This window comes from Barbus barbus, assembly GCF_936440315.1.
Source record: "Barbus barbus genome assembly, chromosome: 3".
Taxonomy (NCBI): Eukaryota; Metazoa; Chordata; class Actinopteri; order Cypriniformes; family Cyprinidae; genus Barbus; species Barbus barbus.
In genome coordinates this window covers 23,470,287-23,486,656 of record NC_136731.1, presented here as the reverse complement: position 1 = coordinate 23,486,656, position 16,370 = coordinate 23,470,287, and the positions used below count along the sequence as shown (strand labels likewise).

The following is a 16,370-nucleotide window of genomic DNA, read 5'->3' as shown; positions in this document are numbered from 1 at the left end:
TTTATTTTGTGATCGTCATAGGCTACATTTCAACTTAAAGAAATGACCACCACAAACAGGCTGAAATATTGGCTTTATAGTTATTGTCAAAATAAACATCTTACAATAACATTTTAGCAACACGATATAATCTTTTTTTTTTTTTTTTATAAAATACTTTATACATAACAGATTTTAAAATAAAACATTTTGCTTTAATACACAGACAGGCACATTATTTAAAATGGCTTTGGTTTGTAAAAAAGTTTACAAAAAATTACAATCAGCAACATTTGTTAGAAAACATTTGGCCTTTTTTGGTCATTGCACATATAATGTCAATAGGAAAACCCTTTAGTGTGTTCAGAATTATAAAATAATGCCTTGGGTTTTATGCAATTAAACAAAGCATTTTGTTTTTAAATAAGAAACCAATCAGATACAAAAAAAACCAATCAGATACATTAAGCATCAAAACAGCTAAAACAGCTCATTTGAACATAACTACAGTATAATGGCATCTCTCAAAACTCATGTTTGCAGTGAAAGTTTAGGCTTAACAGTCTGAATTTACTTTTAGACGCCCAGAGGGATTTGTAATGTCATATTGTTTGATACAATTCCAAATGGTTGAAAAAGTCACAGTGATATTATCACAGATGATCCACCTCGTCCTCAGTAACCCAGAGGAGTCATCAGAGAGATATTCAAGCTAAAGGTGAGACATTAATTAGGTTTTGATCCGATTCTACAATACAGGATCATGGAGACAATCATCGCTGCAAACTGAAAATGAGAACAGAGAGAGAAACAATTTTGAGTTTAAATAAAAAGCATTAGTGTCACAGTACTTCAAAAATGTCATAAAGGGCTTTTTATTTCTATATATACATAAATTTAGGTTACAATTATTCTCCTTATGGAAATAAATGCTTTAACCATCAAACACTACAGGCAAACTAAATTTACTCTATTTATTTCCTTAAAAGGAATAGAATTTGTTGACAATTTAACTCGGGCCATCCAAGATGTAGATGCATTTGTTTCTTCATCAGAACAGATTTGGTGAAATTTAGCTCTTGCTCACCAAAGGATGCTCTGCAGTGAATGGGTGCCGTCAGAATCAGAGTCCAAACAGCTGATAAAAACACCACAATAATCCACAAGCAATCCACACCACTCCAGTCGTGAAGTGAAAAGTTGCATGTTTGTAAGAAGCAAATCCATCATTAAGACACTTTAACTTTAAACCGCCGATTCTGGACAAAATATCCGTCCATAATTCATAATAACGCTTCCTCCAGTTAAAAAAAGTCTATCCCTGCTGTTCTTTGACATCAAAATCCACTGATATCTTTGCTTTTGCTTGGAAACAGTGCTTTATCTGTGCATATTTCTCTCCTGAATCAGACGAGACAAATTTTTCACTGGAGAAAGCAATATTACATCATAGAGGACTTTTAAAAAGGTCTTAATGATGGAATTGTTTTTTGCTAACAGGCAGATTTTGTCTTCACAAGGTGTCAATTGATGGACTGGAGTGATGTGGATTACTGTAATGTTTTTATCAGCTGTTTGGACTCTCATTCTGACGGCACCCATTCACTGCAGAGGATCCATTGGGTGAGCAAGTGATATAATGCTACATTCCTCCAAATCCATTCCAGTGAAGAAACAAGCTCATCTTGGATGAACTGAGAGTACATTTTAAGCAAGTGAACAATGCCTTTAAAGACAACAGGAAATCAAAACTGACCATATTTATTTGCTTAATAAATGCCTCTGGTCTTATTGTTATTATAAAGAAATGCTATTATGAAGAAGCTGGTTTTAGTAATCTTCCATGAAAATTTGAATAAGTTTCTCCACCTCTGGAATAAATTGGACTCACAGGAGCTAAGACTTTTTTTTTAACACAAACTGGATTAAAATGCAAAACAACCATTTTCATTTCCAGTGTGATAACTGAAAGTGACGAATATGTTGCATACCTTTTAGCACATTTTCAGTAACTCATCAAACATACCTTATAAAGTGTGCACAACTCGCTTTTAAAATGTGAACACAATGACTGACAGAAAGAAAGTGTGTCCAGTACCTCAAGAACAGCGATTCCCAGTGCTACAGCTATGATAATAACTGCATTATCATCTACCAGCTTCTTCAGTGCTGGTAAACAACCTGGTACAGTCTGAGAAACAAAACAAAAAATAGACAAAAGTTTGTGATATTTATATGCTATATGATAAAAAAAAAGCATGCAAACTAGAATTGATTCAAGGAATAAACATGCTAAGAAATAAACCCACCGAATTAAAAGCTGTGCTCTCAATGCATGGAACGTTATAACAGCACTGAACTGGGTAACTCTTGGTGTTGTTCACAAAGTCAGAATTTGTGAAATCTGTATAGTTGTTGAATCCACAGCACTTCAGCTAAAGGAGAGGCAGGAGAAATCAAGAGTTTTGACATTAGCTAAATTCATCCAAATATACTTGAAGAGATATTTCTGACAATGGATGTTAACATATAAATAATTATTTAACTTGCTCAGCTGTTGTGGTACACTTTTAAAGACTGCCTCGTATAAAAATAGTATTGCATAAGAACACAGTTCTCAAAATATCAACTGTACAATATTAAACTGGACAATGCTTGTATATTATTTCATTTGAGAATTTCAGGATTTTGTTTAAATTGAAGACATTTTCTTCTGTAATAGTAATAATAATAATACAACTATTAATGTGCCTACTACTTCCAATAATTATGATAACCTATCAATGATAACAACTTGCATTTTTCTTCTTTATCAATTAAAGTGTCACAAACCGTGGTCATGGTCGTGTTCCAAAGTCCAGTGACGTCCTTATTTTTCCCGTAATCGTTTTTCATGCTTTTCACAACTTCGCTTCCCAACTGTTTTATCAGGTTTTCAGACTGAAATATACAAATGAGGAGGTTCGAGTATTTCCTTGAGTTCTTTACACACAAAGGAGTTTGTTTAAATATGGTGTGTATAGACTTACCAGAGGCTTAAAGACCAGCAGCACAATCGCTCCAGCGACTTCAGCAATGAACACAATCAGAATAATGATGAAGAACTGAGGGGAGATTGACAGATTCAATGAATGAATCAATGAACAAACAGAAGTCCACCACAGTATATGGCCAGTATATACAATTTAATATATAAATGGTGACGTTTTAATATAATGTGTGTGTTTATATGTATAAAAGTATTTTTCACCATTTTAAATTTAACCATTTTTGCTTCCTAAAAAAAGCTTTTCAAGTTTTTAAAGGACCCATTTTTTTCTTAATGCAAAGAACATTTTAATCATCTAAAGAACCTTTTCTGGAATTGAAATGTTCCTTGGATGTTAAAGATTTTTCACGGAAACCAAAGATGCCCAATAAGAAGTTTTATTTATAAGGGTGTACACATTGTGGGAAACTCATTATGTTTTGTTTCAGTGTTGTTTCTTTGACGTACCAGCAGCAGCATACACCTGCTCTCTTTGATCGCTCCACAGCAGCCCAAGAAGCCCAGGATGAGCAGCACAGCGCCCACTGCGATGAGGAGGTATCCCACATTCAACACCTGCCCCAGCTCACCTGGAGCTCCTTGTATATTCTGCAGCAAACTCAGGACAGACCCACTGTCCACCTTCACCCAGATCCCCACACCCAGAATAGCTGCTCCTGCCAGCTGCACAACAAAAACACGAATAGATTTGATTTAAGCATTTGGCATTGATCCTCATATCAACACCCTAAAATGTATTTGGACCACAAATGTCAATGTTGAGAAAGCAGACAAGATATTTATTGTCTCTGCAGCAGAGGCGGGTTTTTAAAAGTTTTGAAGCAATATGATTTGCATTTGACCCAGCTAAACCACATGGAAATGAGATGATTTGCTTTTGTTTGTATCTCTTACTCAGATCTAAAGAAAAAGCAACCTTTTCATCACACATCAATATATGAGTCAATATCTGCTAAGGGGTAATAATGGAACAGCAGTTTTAAAAAGTGGATTTTTCACTATTATTTACAACAGGATCTGCATTTTCATGGATTTAAATAAAAGACTTGTTATAAGAGACAATAACATCGATAAAGATCACTCTTCCTAGTTAAAAAAATGTATTTGACTTCCAAAGTTGAATTTTTGACAGCTGAATGTAACATTTCTGACAAGCCAAACATGTCAGACTCTGAGTAATGTAATTTATTTTAGCCACAAAATAAACTTTGTTCAGTAAAATAAGCATGTCTTAAAATAACCAAAAATCAGCAAAAGTTCATGTCCGTCAAAAACTCAGGCTGGCTGGTGGTTGAAATATTAGAACTAAGAACATCGACATAACACTCTCATGCGCATCAATCACTTTACTGAATACTTGCCAGCTAAAAAATTTATAATTATTACCTTATGATCCATCTGTTTTCAAATCCACATCATTTGAATATCACAACACTGATGTTGGTCAAAAAATAACTGGCACAATACACTACAGTATTTACGAGAAGCACAGGTCCAGGGAATACATGCAATTTCCTTGAAAACCCACACATCACTTCTTGGGAAGAAGAAGAAAATGGTAGCCTGAGTGGCTTCAACATGCTGTCTGTCAGAAACCGTAACATACCAATACGTAACGCACATGAGTATACATTTGTTCTTTGACAGGTGATTTTACTTTTCTCAACTTCTCAGTTGTTTACAAGATGAAGGCAATTATCAAAGTTTGAGAACTTGGACTACTGGTAAATTTTTTTACACAATTTGTTGCATTTAATTACCACTTTGCAGATTTTGAACCATATAGTCACTTCGCTGAGAAAATAGCAGCTGGGTACATAGATGTTTTGGAGGGAGATAAACTATTTACAGTAGATACATCTTTGTGTTTATGCAAAACGTGGCCACAGTCACAGGACATTAAGCAGGTAAACATGACGTTATTCGATATAATTATTTTAAACATAGTCAGTTGAAAAACCAGTGCAAATCAGGCTGGTTATTTTAATGCTGAACAGTGTGTGCAATTCATATATATTTAACAATCAAACAAACATGAGCTTTACTTACAAAGATGATACCATTGAAGATAAACATCATAGTTTTCAAAAATCCAAAGCAACCCATTTTTATTGGATGGATATGACACCTGAAAAAAGAAAAACTAACAATTAACAACAAAGAAATTTATATATATATATATATACACACACATACATTTTATTATGGGGCTTTGTTTTGCCCAAACACTCATTTTGTGTTTTATTCCTAAATTAATCCTAATCTTTATTTTAAAAAATTTGCTAACACTTACAGTTTTTAATGAATGAATAAACAATCACTTTTGTGAACCAAAGTAAACCTTAAATCCAGGAAATGCTGTGAGGATAAGACAGTGGTTTTAAATACAACTCTCATTAACCCCAGAACGCTGGTCTCACAGGTCAAATGTGAACCATACGAACTTTAATAAGCCACTGTTGAAAAGCAAACTTAAAATATTGTCACACTCTAAAAATATGCCTCACTTTAAGTACCTCAAACTAGTGCTTGCTCTTTGCTCAACACTAAGAACTGGTCAACAAAGGTTAATAAATGTGAGAATTTATGAAATTAAGACGCAGTTAACCAGAATAAGGTGTGTAATTCCAACAAATGCAATACAATATTGTGCAAACATACTCTTTAAGGTCAGATGCGTGTTTTAATAGTGTTGTGAATAGACCAAAGCACCTGAGGTAATATTTAAAGAGTCTTTGAAACTGCTTTTTGTTGGGAACACAATGGGAGAGACAAAAAGCATTCTTTACTTTTCCACACATACAGTCAGGTCCAAAAGTCTAAGATAAGAAACAACACGATTCTGCACTATTCTAGGTCACTATTCAAATGCAAGTAAATTAGTGACATTGAGCTTGTGACTCCTCGCACAGATGGTCAGAATTTGGTCAGAGCATACTCAAATAAAATAAGAAAAAAAAAAAAATCTAAAACTGTAATTAGTATTTTTATTTGGGCACATTTTTTGTGCATTTAAATAAATGTATTTATAGTAATAAATTCAGAACTATAAATTCTTATTTATGTATATCTAATATCTATATATATATATATATATCTATATATATCTACATACATACATATATATATATATATATATACAGTAGTCAACATCTGAAGTGGATCAACAAAGTTAATCAAAGTTGAGCACATTTTGGTTTTATGTTTTAGGACAACTTTGATGAAAGGTTTTGATCCACTTCAAATGTTGACTACTGTATATAGACACACACACACACACACACACACACACACTTGTATTACATGTAAATATAATTTTAAACTTTCATTTTGAATGACGTCTTTGAACGCTTGATTATGTTGCAAGAACAGTTACTGCCAGTGACTCTATGGAAACAAGGGGAGGTGACTTTACAAGAGCATTTCCTTTAAAACACAATATAAAGTCTGAGAGAAGAGAACACTGTGCACCTTTCAGAGAGGCATTACTGTAACCTGATCGCCTCTGAACATACACGTCATTTAATGAGCTATACTTCTGCTTCTTATTGTCCACCAACATGACAGTCTATAAGGTGCTGTCAGGTGACGCATCATTTCCTGCTATGAGCTCAGGTCGCTTATTATGCCTTTATAGGACTTTAAATAAAGTTTGATCGCACCGTCCATAAACCTTTAAGGCCACTTGTAACCCAAGGGTTAAGAACCGCCACACAACATGTGTCACGTGCACTACTCACGTCTCTAATGGGAGGTCAGAGTTTGTTTAGGCTTAAGATGAACAGAAGGTTCTGATCGGGTCATTGTCCAAAGACAGAGGAGATAAACATTTAAAAACCATCAATAAAGTACTATTGATGCGACATGTTTCGCAAGTACAGACCGTCAGAGTTACTGTCAAATGTGCATCAGATATTATGACAGGTTGTGAAATATAATATAATTTAATTATAATTGAATTTAAAAGTCAGCACAAGCCTCCTCATTATTTGAGGAATAAATATATTTGGATTTTTTAAAAGAAATTAATACTTTTATTTAGCATGGATGCATTAAATTGATCAAAAGTGACAGTAAAGACATTTATAAGGTTTCAAAAGGTTTCTGTTTTAAATAAAAGCTATTCTTTTGAAATTAAAATGTGTCACGGTTTCCACAGAAATATGAAGCAGCACAACTCTTTTCAACATTGATAGTAATAATAATAATAAATGTTTCCTGAGCAGCAAATGATCATAGAATGATTTCTGAAGGATCGTGACACCGAAGACTGGAGCAATGATTCGAAACGAAACTAAAAGCTTTTTGTCTCACAATCTACCAAAATCAGCTGTTTGCTTTCATATTACAGTGATTTCAGTCTGTAAACTATTATTAACCTAGTCACCCATGAATATTTAACAGTCCATGGAGACATGAGGAATAAACAAACCTGTTAACAAAAACAGCGTGTTAGTCTTTTGTAAGCATGAGTCTTTAAAATGAAAATGCTTTCTACGGATGTGTAGCCTGCAGCAAACACAAAGTGTGCTTGTTTTTCCTACATGAAAATCATTTATAGGGGTGTGTTAATGTTTACTCTCCATGTTCTGCATCATTAATCTGGTTTTGGAACCCCTGAAAGGCGATGCTCAACTAGCCTATCGGGTTTCCTCATTTTGGTATAATTTCAGACGTAAATCAGAGGCAACAGTACATGGCAAAAGCGGTTGGAAGAAATGATAAAGCAGGCTTTGTGTTGGTCAGTAGTGGACATTCTGGATACTGTTCACTTCCAGGAGAGATGGATGGACAATGTCCCTAGGAGATTTTTGTCAACATGCAACCTTCATGTATTATTTGATAGTAGAATGCATAATATATTAATGATTGTTTAATGCCAGGTTAAGTATTACACAGATATGTTTAACTGTCCATTATAATACACTTAATTTAAAATAATAATAATAAATCAGTATTAATAAGTCAGTATATCACTCATTACTGCGTTGATAATATTTGCAAGTTTACTTACAAAAACTACAATGCACTCTCAGACTAGCATTATTATTATTATAATACCATGGCATTAACTTTTTTAGGCTGTGATGGGACATGTATAATATTCATGTGTCATGCGGTGTCAAAAGTTTGGTGTCAGTAAGATTTTTTAAATAAATTAATATTTTTATTTAGCAAGGATGCATTAAGGCAAGCATGCATTTTACATTAAATGCTGCTCTTTTTAATTTTCTATTCATCAAGAATCCTGAAAAATATGTATTATAAAATATTAAGCACCAAAAACCGTCTTCAACATTGATAATAATAAATGCTTCCAGAGTGTCATGCAACGGCGAAGGAAGCGCCGCGAAAAGACGAAGTCAGGGTCCAAGTGCAGGTAAGGTGCTTTTAACTGAAACAAAAAGGCCAAAACGGCAAAAAAAAAAACAATACAGGAACGGAATACACCAAAGGTAACTATAACAACACAATGCCTGTATCCCCTGAGTCGAATCTACAATAACACAATAACAAAATTTAGCCAGGCAGAGTAGCGGGAGTGTGGTGCATAAATAGTCTGTGCCAAATGGGGAACAGCTGGGAGTGTGACGTGTTTGCAGGTGTGTGTAATGTGACAGGTGTACGTGGTTACGGGAGATGAGTCCGGGAGGAAGGGAGATGGTGACCTCTGGTGGAAATGGGAAGAACTGCCGAGCCCGGACTCGTGACACTGAGCAGCAAATCAGGATATTAGAATGATTTCTGAAGGATCATGTGACACTGAAGACTGGAGTAATGATGCTGAAAATTCAGCTTTACATCACAGGAATAAATTACATTTTAAAACATATTTAAGTAGAAAACGGTTATTTTTAATTGTAATAATTTCATAATCTATTTTTTTCATAGCATTTTTTTTTTTTACTGTATTTTTAGAACAAATAAATGCAGCCTTGTTGAGCATGTTTCAGATCTGTATCAGAGTACCATGTTATTTTCAACAGAATTAGCAAGCGTTTTAGGAGGGAGGTCAAACGACATTGTTCACAACTAAGACTTGATCAGTGACGTGATACAGCGTTAACGCTCCGCGATACAAGTGAGGACAACCCAGCCAAACAACACGGATCTCTCAGGAGATCTCATGAACTACTACATGACACAGTCCTGAAGCTGTGAACATCACACAAACACATACACACTAACAACATGACACCTGTTAAAACACTCATTAAACATCATCCTACATGAACAAGCACTATATATATATACAGGTCGTCATGAAGTTTTTTACTTCAAGGTATTTTAACGCTACCTTTAGTTCAAGGTAGGTTAACAGTATTTTACGATATATAGAGTAGCCTAGCTTTACAAAGGAGAATCTCTTACCTTTAGTCAAATGTTTGAGGTTTGTAGATTCTGTAAATCCCTGAGTGAGTGCGTGATGAGCGGTTACACGTACCTCCTGGTTTCCTCTCCTCTGTCGCTCAAGTGAAGCTGGGTTTTACAGATATGAGGGATGGAGTGAACAGGTGGGAGTGACACACCACTCCTCCTCTCTTTCTCTCTCGGGAGAGGGACAGATTGCGTCTGTAGTCACGGAGACTTGTGAAATCACCCGGATTCAGTCCTCGGAGGAACCTGATCAACACAACTAAGATTCAAGAGTTTTATTTGTCACATACACAATTATACAGGGTATAACCAGCAGTGAAATGTAGGTCAGGTCCGCTCCAAGGACAGTGCAATTATAAAGTATACAAATATTAAGAAAAAGTAGAAAAAATTAAATAATAAAATAAAATAAAAGATAAAAAATATAAATGTGCAGGTCAGTATGTTGTTGACTTAGTAATAAAGAGGAATGTGCAAAAAGTTGTCCAGGGTATTTAAATAGCAGCAATATGAGGTAGAAAAAATTCTGAATAGCTTATTGATATAGTGATATTTACATGGAGTCATGTGATGTTATGACACAGAGTTAGAGTTTAGGAGCCTGATAGCCTGGGGGAAGAATTAAGCTCCTCCTAAGTCTCTCAGTCTTTGCCATCGGGCTACGGAAGCGCTTACCAGATGGAAGCAAAATTGTGTGTCAACATGAAAATGTGTGTCAACAGTTAAACGTGTTGGCAAAGCAACATATTAGGGGGGATATGCGTATATACACGTTTATCGTGTACTGTTGTTTACTGCGGTCAGGTCAGCCTCCACTTCGAAAAACGGTCATTCTAGCCTCCACGTTATTTTGTTGTGCGCGCATATACTAGGTGTTCCGGTAATAGCGAGTAAAAACTCAGATCAAAGGAAAAGCGATCTCTGGCATTCATTCAGCCAGTTTCTCTGTCAATAATGAATAAATGAATAAATTAATTAATAAATAAAAATAATAAGTTTAAAAAGGTCTGATATAAATAAATAAATAGACCAATTAATATGGAAAAAAAACAGTCTGATGAGAAATAACTAAATAAAAACCTTTTACAACTTGCATTTAACCATTTTTATCTGTAAATACACATAGTTATAAAAATAAAAACCCCTGTCTCCACAAAATAAACTCCCTGTTTCCACAGACCAGTTTCAATTCAGATTAATAGTCCACGGCCCCAGGGTGTCACCAGTTTCAAGACGATTTGATGTTGCATTACAAAATAAACGCCCTCCCAAAACTCATATATGAACAAGTTTGTCTTTAAATTCAGATAGCTCTAAAAAGGAAACTCCGTTTCCACAGACCAGTTTCAATTGTCACTCAACCAGTTTCAAGACGATCTGATGTTGCATTACAAAATAAAAGCCCTCCCAAAACTCATATATGACGTTTTGTCTTTGATTTGAGATGGCTCTAAAAAGGAAACTCCCTGTTTCCACAGACCAGTTTCTATTCAGATTAATAGTCCACGGCCCCAGGGTGTCACTCAACCAGTTTCAAGACGATTTGATGGTGCATTACAAAATAAACGCCCTCCCAAAACTCATATATGAACAAGTTTGTCTTTAAATTCAGATAGCTCTAAAAAGGAAACTCCGTTTCCACAGACCAGTTTCAATTGTCACTCAACCAGTTTCAAGACGATCTGATGTTGCATTACAAAATAAACGCCCTCCCAAAACTCATATATGAACAAGTTTGTCTTTAAATTCAGATAGCTCTAAAAAGGAAACTCCGTTTCCACAGACCAGTTTCAATTGTCACTCAACCAGTTTCAAGACGATCTGATGTTGCATTACAAAATAAAAGCCCTCCCAAAACTCATATATGACCAGTTTTGTCTTTGATTTGAGATGGCTCTAAAAAGGAAACTCCCTGTTTCCACAGACCAGTTTCAATTCAGATTAATAGTCCACGGCCACAGGGAGTCACGCAACCAGTTTCAAGACGATCTGATGTTGCATTACAAAATAAAAGCCCCCCAAAAACTCACATATGACCAGTTTTGTCTTTAAATTCAGATAGCTCTAAAAAGGAAACTCCCTGTTTCCACAGACCAGTTTCAATTCAGATTAATAGTCCACTACCCCAGGGTGTCTCTCAACCAGTTTCAAGACGATCTGATGTTGCATTACAAAATAAAAGCCCTCCAAAAACTCATATATGACCAGTTTTGTCTTTAATTTCAGATAGCTCTAAAAAGGAAACTCCCTGTTTCCACAGACCAGTTTCAATTCAGATTAATAGTCCACGGCCCCAGGGTGTCACTCAACCAGTTTCAAGACGATTTGATGTTGCATTACAAAATAAACGCCCTCCCAAAACTCATATATGAACAATTTTCTTTAAATTCAGATAGCTCTAAAAAGGAAACTCCGTTTCCACAGACCAGTTTCAATTATCACTCAACCAGTTTCAAGACGATCTGATGTTGCATTACAAAATAAAAGCCCTCCCAAAACTCATATATGACCAGTTTTGTCTTTGATTTGAGATGGCTCTAAAAAGGAAACTCCCTGTTTCCACAGACCAGTTTCAATTCAGATTAATAGTCCACTACCCCAGGGTGTCTCTCAACCAGTTTCAAGACGATCTGATGTTGCATTACAAAATAAAAGCCCTCCAAAAACTCATATATGACCAGTTTTGTCTTTAATTTCAGATAGCTCTAAAAAGGAAACTCCCTGTTTCCACAGACCAGTTTCAATTCAGATTAATAGTCCACTACCCCAGGGTGTCTCTCAACCAGTTTCAAGACGATCTGATGTTGCATTACAAAATAAAAGCCCTCCAAAAACTCATATATTACCAATTTTGTCTTTAAATTCAGATAGCTCTAAAAAGGAAACTCCCTGTTTCCACAGACCAGTTTCAATTGTCCACTACCCCAGGGTGGCACTCAACCAGTTTCAAGACGATCTGATGTTGCATTACAAAATAAAAGCCCTATACACATAACTATGTGTATTTACACATAAAAAATGGTTAAATGCAAGTTGTAAAAGGTTTTTATTTAGTTATTTCTCATCAGACTGTTTTGTATGTATATACATACATACATACATACATACATACATACACATACATATACATATACACACATATATATATATATATATATACACATACACACACACACATATATTTATATAGTTAAAAGTATATTTTTTTAACTATAAAAGTATTTTTGAAAGGAAGCTTAACAAAATTTTATTAAATAGACCTCAGATTAAAGAGTTAGTTAAATAATTCAACACACAAATGTTTTAAAAAAAGTTCCAAAGAGCAAAAAGTTAAGGAAAAGGATGTAAAAACATGAAAGAAAAACATGCAAAAATGCTTGTTACAAAAGAATGAAAAAAAGCATATTCAATGCTAGTTTAACAAAATAATTTTAAAACCAGAAGTCATTACACTTTACAAAAAAGAAAAAGAAAAAAAAAAAGTTATTTTTCAGTGTCTATTATTCGATAAAGAACCTTTAATATTCATGGAACATTTTCATTCAAAAGATTCTTTATGGTGGAAAAAGGTTCTTCAGATGATTTTCACCAAGAAAACATAATAGTTCTTATTCTTCAACAACTGTTCACCGAAATGGTTTTTCAGTCGCTGGGAATTGCTCCCCCATTTTGATCCTTTATTTTTAAGTGTATAGACAGTCAGTGCAGGCACAAAACATAGATTATTAAGAGTAACACTGACGACAGTCTGTTCCACCTGTAGACAAACCGGCATTTTCCCAACCTCAACCAGCCAATTAAACAAGCAGCCGTCACTGTTCTTGACAGTCTTAAATAAAGCTCAAGGCCTCGTGTACTTCTGACGCAACGCCCTCACATACTTCAAACACGGTCATTGTGCTTTGAGTCACTCTTTAATTCGTTCACCCAGAAACACAATCTCTTAATCAAACATTTTCCAGGAACTTGAAAAATGTAAGAACAGCATGATGTACAAATGATAACCAACACAAATGATAACCAACACAAAACAAAGAAATGCAAATAAATGTGGCACAAGAGGAACTTTCTTTACCCCAGAGTTGAAGTATTCAATAACACTTCCCTGTGCAGTTCAGACTCAGAAACATTCCCACAAATTATTACTGATGATCAGCATAACAGGGTTCCTGCTTTTCATGGACCAAAGATGCATAAAAAAGTGAAATTATTTTTTAATTTAGATAATACTTCCAGATCCAAACAATTTACTTGTTTTAGTGAACATATTCTGAACAATTGTGTATTTGTCGTATTTTTGGAATGTTTACATGTAGACATTTGCATTTAAAATATCATCAGGTAGGTGAAATATGACTGTTGCCTTCCTAATGAACCGAAAGAGAAAAAAACAGGAGGAAAGGTTGATATTATCAACACCACTACCTAAGAATCTTCACATATGTAATCATGAATTTATAAGTATATGTTGACAAGTATATGTTGAATCTGGAAGGAAATAACATCCCTTTGGTTAGAATTTCAGCTTAATAAGATTCTAAAAGTTTAGAAAATTCTGAATTAAAAAGAAAATAAATTGGTAACACTTAAAGGGAAATTAACCCAAAAAGGAAAATTCTGTCATTTACTCGCCCTCAAGTTGTTCCAAACCTGTATGCATTTCTTCATTCAGCTGTTGAACAAAAAAAGAAGATATTCTGAAGAATTTTGGTAACAAAACAATTGACGGTAGCCATTGATTTTAATAGCTTTTTTTTTTCAATGCTATGGAAGTCAATAGCTATGTGAATTCTTTGGTTGCCAAAATTTTCTTGTTTTGAGCTCAAAAGACGAAACAGGTTTGGAACAACTTCAGGGTGAGTAAATGACAGAATGTTCATTTTTGAGTGAACTGTCCCTTTAAAGGAACAGTTCACCCAAAAATGAAAATTTGCTGAAAATTACCATCAGGCCTTCCAAGATGTAGATTAGTTGGTTTGTTGTAGTTTCATTACTTTCAGTAGTCATGTCAAAGCAGTAACTAAATCAGCATACTATCATCTCAAAAACATTGCAAGAATTAGATGTTTTGTTTCCAGTCAAGACTTGGAGAAACTTGTTCATGCCTTTATCACCAGCAGGGTGGATTACTGTAATGGTCTCCTCACCGGCCTTCCCAAGAAGACCATTAGACAACTGCAGCTCATCCAGAGCGCTGCTGCCAGGATTCTGACTAGAACCAGAAAATCTGAGCATATCACACCAGTCCTCAGGTCCTTACACTGGTTTCCAGTTACATTTAGGATTGATTTTAAAGTACTTTTACTCGTTTATAAGTCACTCAATGGCCCAGGACCTAAATATATTGCTGATATGCTCACTGAATATAAACCGAACAGACCACTCAGATCATTAGGATCGAGTCAGTTAGAAATACCAAGGGTTCACACAAAACAAGGGGAGTCTGCGTTTAGCTATAATGCGGCCCGCAGTTGGAACCAGCTTCCAGAAGAGATCAGATGTGCTAAAACATTAGCCACATTTAAATCAAGACTCAAAACTCATCTGTTTAACTGTGCATTTGTTGAATGAGCACTGTGCTATTTGTACGAACTGACTGCAATGAATTTTATGTATAATCATTTTCTTTAAATTTATTTTAAATCAATTCTATATCATTTTAAAATTCCTTGTTTTTATTATTTTTATTGATTTTTAATGTCTATTTCACTTTCTTTTATGTAAAGCACTTTGAATTACCACTGTGTATGAAATGTGCTATATAAATAAACTTGCCTTGCCTTGCCGACTACATCACTTGCTCTCAATGGATCCTCTGCAGTGAATGGGTACCGTCAGAATGAGAGTCCAAACAGATGAAAAAACATCACAATAATCCACAAGTAATCCACACCACTCCAGTCCATTAAAGCCAAAAGTTGAATGTTTGTAATAAACATCCATCATTAAAAGCTTTTTTTTTTTTTTTTACTTTAAACTGTTTCTTCTGGCTAAAATACAAGTTCAAAATCCATAATATTGCTTCCTCCAGTGAAGAAGTCATCATGTCTGAATCAAGAGAGAAATATGCACAGATCAAGCACCATTTACAAGCGAAAATAGTCCCAAACAGTTCTAAACATATGTTTTTGGATGCTAATGTGAGAGGACAACAGGCGATGGACTGTGAAAATGTTATTACAGATCATTGTGATGTTGTAATCAGCTGTGTGGACTCTCATTCTGACGGCACCCATTCACTGCAGAGGATCCATTGCTGAGCAAGTGATGTAAAGCTAAATTTCACCAAATCTGTTCTGATTCTGTTCTGAAACAAACTCATCTACATCCTGAATAGCAAAGGACTGATATTAATGGATACATTTTGTAAAAAACAAATGTGTTGATTGATAGTTACGTTATTACAATTTAAGTATATGGGGTGAGTGTTCAACCAAAGCTGCATTGTAGCTTAAGTTATAAATAATAAATACAATGCTGTAAGATATCAGAGACTGAATCAGACAAATTTAAAATGCATCAGAACATTGAAACCCGAGGAGCTGGAATGCAGAGAGGCCTTAAGGAAACAGGACGTCGTAAATCAGATTCCTAGCTCTAACTACTCTGAAGCAAGCAAACTAACCAGCAAGCCTCTTTCACAAAACAGCTTACAACCTTGAGACAAAAAGAACACTTGTTGATAATTCTAATTCAGGAAGGAGACTGTCAAATTTGGGGCAAGTAATCAAGACTGATGGTCACATGTAAACTTGTAATAGAAAATCACAAGCTACAGACTCTCTTGGGCAGGTCTTCCCCCATACAAGACAAACATATGCACCTAAAATCATCTTAAAAGACTTTCATTTTCAAGTTTTAAAGGTGCCATAGAATGAAAAACTGTCTTTACCCTGGCATATTTAAATAATAACAGTTCTGTACATGGAAATGACATACAGTGAGCCTCAAACACCATAGTTTT

The 16,370-nt window shown here is 34.9% G+C and overlaps 1 protein-coding gene across 2 annotated transcripts; it reads right to left on the bottom strand.

The window, feature by feature from the left end:
* Positions 1–54: 54 nt before the first annotated feature.
* LOC306850781 (tetraspanin-1-like) lies at positions 55–9,986 on the bottom strand. Of its 2 annotated transcripts, none has more exons than XM_079386642.1 (8): positions 9,474–9,986; positions 5,078–5,156; positions 3,476–3,691; positions 3,009–3,083; positions 2,812–2,919; positions 2,289–2,414; positions 2,078–2,170; positions 55–765 (listed from the first exon to the last, which is right to left on the bottom strand). In XM_079386642.1, exons 2-8 carry the CDS (start codon positions 5,132–5,134, stop codon positions 706–708), a joined length of 735 nt encoding a protein of 244 aa, XP_079242768.1. In that variant the 5' UTR covers positions 5,135–5,156; positions 9,474–9,986; the 3' UTR covers positions 55–705. The 2 variants fall into 2 exon arrangements, with proteins under 2 accessions (XP_079242768.1, XP_079242767.1); XM_079386641.1 differs by having other exon boundaries at positions 9,401–9,934.
* Positions 9,987–16,370: the final 6,384 nt, after the last annotated feature.